The sequence below is a fragment of the Phaethon lepturus genome, unplaced genomic scaffold, assembly GCF_000687285.1.
Source record: "Phaethon lepturus isolate BGI_N335 unplaced genomic scaffold, ASM68728v1 scaffold41199, whole genome shotgun sequence".
Lineage (NCBI taxonomy): Eukaryota > Metazoa > Chordata > Aves > Phaethontiformes > Phaethontidae > Phaethon > Phaethon lepturus.
This window is the reverse complement of record NW_010562046.1, coordinates 676-6,062: the sequence shown is the minus strand read 5'-3', so window position 1 is coordinate 6,062 and position 5,387 is coordinate 676. Positions and strand designations below refer to the sequence as shown.

The 5,387-nt window shown below is 54.7% G+C and overlaps 1 protein-coding gene across 1 annotated transcript; it reads right to left on the bottom strand.

Moving 5' to 3' along the window:
• Positions 1–371: 371 nt before the first annotated feature.
• LOC104626281 (neutrophil cytosol factor 2-like) lies at positions 372–5,385 on the bottom strand (the record flags this gene model as incomplete). Its single annotated transcript, XM_010294160.1, has 10 exons — positions 372–450; positions 832–894; positions 1,192–1,333; positions 1,561–1,604; positions 2,774–2,833; positions 3,825–3,932; positions 4,318–4,452; positions 4,667–4,775; positions 5,090–5,172; positions 5,253–5,385. Coding segments are annotated over 10 exons (956 nt in total), but the record flags the coding sequence as incomplete, so codon positions are not given.
• Between the last annotated feature and the right edge of the window lie 2 nt (positions 5,386–5,387).

Sequence of the window (5,387 nt, the reverse complement as noted above, 5' to 3'; positions counted from 1 at the left end):
CGCCCAGCTCACAGCAGCACCGAAACTATCGCAGGTGCCCTGCTCTAAGGAGAAGCCTGGAAGGAACATTCTCCTCCAAGACTTGGACAAGCTGAGTCACTTGCCCTGTTCCTATCCCCAGGCCCTTTTTCTCATTAGTCATTGTGCTAATTAAGAGCAAGGAGGGGCTTCCTTTCCTCGAGGACCCACGCGCTCTATTTTACTCCGTCCTCAGCACTGCGGTTGCTGTCTCTGCCTCCTGCTTTAACATGTCCCCATCACTGACGCAAACGAGCCCGAGAACAAGATGGAGATGAGCCCTAGCCCTGGTCTCAATCTGTGAGGTCACTGCACCGATGGGGGTTTCACCCCTTCAGCTCCCCCTCGCTGACCTGGTGCTGGCTGACGGGGCTTCTCTGGAGCGGTGGAGCTGGGCGGCTCTGGGATCCTGGCTTCAAGAGGGGTTTCTTCCTGTGCCGGATGGGAAGAAGTTAGAGCTGTCAATCCCACCCTTCCTAAGGGAGCTGGGGTGCTGCTGCCTCGTGGACCCCCCCGTCAGCCCACTATTTTCCCAAGGTCCGTTTGGGGTCTTGAACTGGGGAGGGGTGACTTCGCGTATACTCCCGGCATTGCCAGCCACCACCCAGGAGGCCATCAACACAGCATCTGCCCAGATTTTGCAGGTGTCTGACCTCATCTTAAGGTGACCGTGAGCCGGAAGAACCAACCGCAGCATTACGAGGGGCAGGGAGTTGCAGGTATGTGTCCTGCTGGAAGGCCCAGAATAGATGGTGGGTGAATGTGTGGGGATCTGCCCCACCCAGGGCACCGTCTCCTCCTGGGCCTCCTCACCTGGATATACAGCTTGTTCTGGAGCTCCACAGGCTCGAGGTAGTTGCAGGGGACGATCCCTTTCTGCAGGGGAAGGAGAGATGAGTGAGCATTGCTTGGCAAGGACACAACCCACTGCTGGAGGACACAACTGAGCTTGCCCTGCCTGAATCCAGGAGAGTCCCTGAACCTTGAAGGTTAGTTGCTGCAGGCTGGATGGGTTTCACTGAACCCTGTGGCCTGAGCCAGGGTGGATATAAGGGACTTAAACCAGAAACTCATTCAGCTGTTGATGGCAAGGCTTTGCCTGTAGGTCCTCTGCAGAACCTCGCAGCGTCCGCCCCATCGCCTGCCCCCTCCTGCCAAGCACGCCCCTGGTACCTTTCCGTTGAACATCACCGTAGCCCAGTTGTCCTTCTCCTTCTTCAGGACAAAGACGATGTTTCCCGGCAGGACCTGCAGCTCCTCGGCAGTCTCAGGGATGAACTCATACAGGACGCGGTGCGGCTGCCCTTCGAGGGCCCTGGGTGCGGGAGCAGCGGCTGGGTCAGGAAGGCAGGTGACTTCGTTGTTTTACATCATAGGGGGACCCCAGACCTCTGCCTCCTTGTTCCTGCAATCCATTCCCCACCCCACCCCCCACCCCCCCGAGTTTTGGGTGCCAGCTGGGCAGTTGGCTGCGATGGTGCCGGACGGGCTTGGACTTGGTTGCCCGGGTAAACAGCACTGTCCATCCTTCACCCAACTCACCTGAAGATTTCTGGGGTCTTGGGTCTGGGTGGCGGACCAGAGGCCTGCCAACAAGAAGACAAAAAGAAAATTATCGGTAATCTGGAGGATTTTGGTTGCTTTGCAGAGATGTCCTGCAGCCTTCTACCTGCCTGCCATCACCCCTACACAGTTCCTTCCTCCCCGTGCTGGTGTCAGGTCAGGCAACTTGAGCTTTAATGGAGTTTTTTTGCTGCTTTGCAGTCGGCTGCAGTCAGTTTTTGGTGCTCTGCCACCTTGATGGGTGGCATCATGCATTAAGCAGCTGCCTTAAATGCCATGAGGAATACCCCTGGCTTTCTGCCTTCTGAGGAGCAATTTCCAAATTCTCCACCTGCAGCTGGTTTTCAGAGGCACAGTCCTGTTTTTGCTTGTGATTTTGGTTTCAGCTCGCAGAGGGTTGAGATCATGGATTTGAGATCAGCTGGTTTAAACTAAGTTGTACTTCCCTGTATCTTCCCGTTGTCATGCTTGTAAAACACGCAGCTACTGTCGTGGTGCTTTACGGTCTCTCCTGCCTAAGTCATTGAAGGTCTCTGCTGGATTTTATCAACCCTCTGAAGAAGCTGCTTGAAATAGTCCTGAGTCCTGTAGCGAGGTGTCAACACTTGGCTGCATGGAGAAGAGCGTATTTTTATCTTGCCTGATGGTGCAGCAGGCTGCAGCAGCTGCGCTTCCCCATGTCCTCTCGAGAGGCTCCAGTAAAAACTCTCGGGTGCCTTTTGAGATGGAAAGATGCTGCTTGCTACATCATCAGGAAAATGGCACGGAAAATGCGGAGGGCTTCAGGAAGTGGGAGGACGATGGAAAATGAAAGCAGAACTGCTGCTGCTTCTCCACTCAAGCTTAGACGGATGAACCCTAATGAATCTTACGGGGAGGGTTGGAGACGACTCCCTGCTTTCGCCATCGCCCCGCAGCAACAGTGGGGGCAGAGGATGTGCTGCCAGGCTGCCTCTCCCCTGTTCGGGGAACCGGGCTAACCTCAGCCACGAACGTAGGTGGGTTTGGTCTGCGCTTTCTGGTGACGGAGAGAGCAGCGTCCACCTCCTCCCCGCGGCAGTAGTGGAAAGTTCACGGTGATGCTGCTGTTTTCTCCCCATCACAAGCCAGAGCCCTTGGAGAGCTGCGGGACGATACCCATCCCCACATCCTCCTGAACTTCCCTTGAAGCTGTTCATTGGTGGGGCCTTACCTGTGGTTGGAGTGGAGCAAATCCTGAAAAATTGTCCTTGTCCACCACGGATGCCACCACCTAGAGCCAAAGACAGACGGGTAGTGACTTGGTGCTGGTAGACCTCTCTTAGACATCTGTCTACCCTCTTCCTTTGCTGTTGGCCAAGCTAAGCTCCTCAGGATGCTTCGGGTTCAAGAGGGGCTGTGAATTTAGGCTAAGCATCTTTGACTACAAGCTGAGTGCTTCTGGCACCAAAACTCACTTCTCGGCTGTGACAAGGTCTCAGGTTTTGGCCCCGCCATCACTGCAGTTAGAGTCATTATAACCTAAAAGTTTCCCTTTATATTTTAATCACAAATGTTGAAGGGAGTCAAAATGTCCAGCTGGAGCCCCTACCCCCTACAGGCGACTTTAAACATCGTTAGAAAGTTCATAAATGATTGTGTGCAAGTTTCTGGGGATCTGCTGACACCCAAGGAGCTGCTTGGCTCTTGACTGACTGATTCCCCAGCACCTGCCCAGCCGATGGGTCGCTTTCCAGAGGAGCACTGCCTCCCAGGACCCGAGCCTGAGGGTGATATCCCAGTGCCTGGATTTTGCACACTCATGGGAGAAAAGCTTGCGTGCTTATCTGAGCTGAAAAGCCCCTTTCAAACAGTGCAGGGGAAGAACTGGAGGTCGTTTGTGGGTGCCAGATTTTCAATAGCTTCTTCTTTTAATTATTATTTCCCCTCCCTGAACAAAATCTTGGCTCGAGTTAAAGCTCTGGTGGGACCTTGCCAGCCCATTGCTGACTGACTGTCCCTCATGTCTTGCTAAGGAGAGAAAGTGAAAATAGGCCACGCTCTGCAGAAACATGCTTTTTGCTCCTCTGTTCCTGCAGGGTCCCTATTCCCCGTGAGACCCCTGTGTGCCTCCTTCCACGCCTGGGGAGATCCCCAAGGCCCAGACCGGCTCCCTATCTCTGGTTGCCCACCAGGCAGCAGATAGCAGCTCAGACGGGTGGTGAGAGGGTGGTGAGCAGCTCTCTTCAGGCTTGGTCGGAATAAATAAGGTATTTCTTTCTTACCATAGCCTTTCCCAGGTAGTCCTTCTTCTCCAGCTGAGCCACTTGCTTTTCATTTGGTCTAAACAGCTTCCCTGCGGGAATGGCCACCAGCTCGCAGAGCTTCTGCTTCTGAAGAAGAGCAGAGCTTCTGTAGCAGAGAGAAGTCATAGCGCTCTTCAGAGGTGAGAGCAGGGACTGTCCCCCTCCTTCTACCGCTGGGGTTAAGGTCTTGCTCCGTAAAGTCAACACACGGCTGCGACAGCCCGACCCCAGCCCTGACGTGGTTCACTTAGCCTGGTTTTCCCGTCCCTGCTTCCCCAGCGACCCAAAGCTCTTCCTACCAGCCTGTGTCTCAGCACGGCACCCACATTTTGCTCAGCCCACTGCATTTTTCTCTTGCTCTGCTAAAGCTGTAGCTAAAAGGTGGTTTCTCCTGTCACTGGGATTTTTGTCCTTCGTCCCCGTGGGGCTGCTGTGAGCAAAGACGGCGGCTGTAAGACCTGCTCCTCCTTACCAGGATGGCTTCCATTGCCCTGTCGATCTTGTTGTGCTGGGCCTTGCTCTTCATGCTCATGGCCAGTGTCAGGTGCTCCTCGGCTTTCTTCCAGTCCTCCGTCGTGGCATACACCAGCGCAATGTTGTAGAGTATCTGCCGGAGGGATGCGAGCAAGGAAATGAGCTCTTAGAGCAGCCGGACCATTGCCAGGAGGGTGGTAAAGGAGAGGACAGCAGCATGGTGGCACTGCGCCAGCCGGCTTGCTTTCTTTGCAGCGCACGAGGAGAGGCTGGCTGTCTTCTCTTTAGACTTCTTGAGCTGGTGGACAGACCTATGGGATCAAAACTGCTGGTCAAGTCTTTCTTACCTCACAAGCAAAGAGCCTGTACCGCAACCCCAGGATCTTGTAGTCGATGAGCTGGTTGCCTCGCAGCTGGGCCAGCGCCTTTCTGAAATCCTCAATGGCCTTTTCATGGCTGTGGAGAGAGGACAAGGGCGTCAACACCTCGTGGTGGCAATCTGCCTGCCTCTACGCCTTTACTTAAACTTGTGTGCGTTTAGTTGGGTCTCTCCTGTCTCCTTGCAGTGTTTTTGGACACCCCAGAGGGAGGAGAGGTGCTCCAAGGCCGGTGTTAATCCCCAAACTGCACTGCAGGTGATCAGCAGCCTGTTCTGCCTCGAGGGATTGCCGTTTGGCCCCTGGGGTACCAGCCTGCCTGGGGCCATCCTCAGCCAAAGGCTGGCACCTCCACAAGCGGCAAAAATGAAACTTTTAAACCCTTGCACTCACTTCTGCCTCCGGTAAAACACGATCCCCCGCTGGAAATAAGCCACTGCCAGGTGCTTGTCGCAGCCGATGCTCCGGGTGAATGCCTGCATGGAGGTAGGAGTGGGGCAAAAAGGGGGTAAAAAGGGAAGACCTTTAAAAAACTGAGGGTGTAGAGCAGTTATACCTGTCCTGCTTTAGACAAGTGGCCTAAGCTGTTCCAGGCTCCTAAGTTTTTTGGGCTAGAACCGTCTGCCGTCGCTTGGCAGCTCAGTGCCCCTGCGATCACCTCTGGGCGAGCGAGCAGCAAGCCTGCACCTCT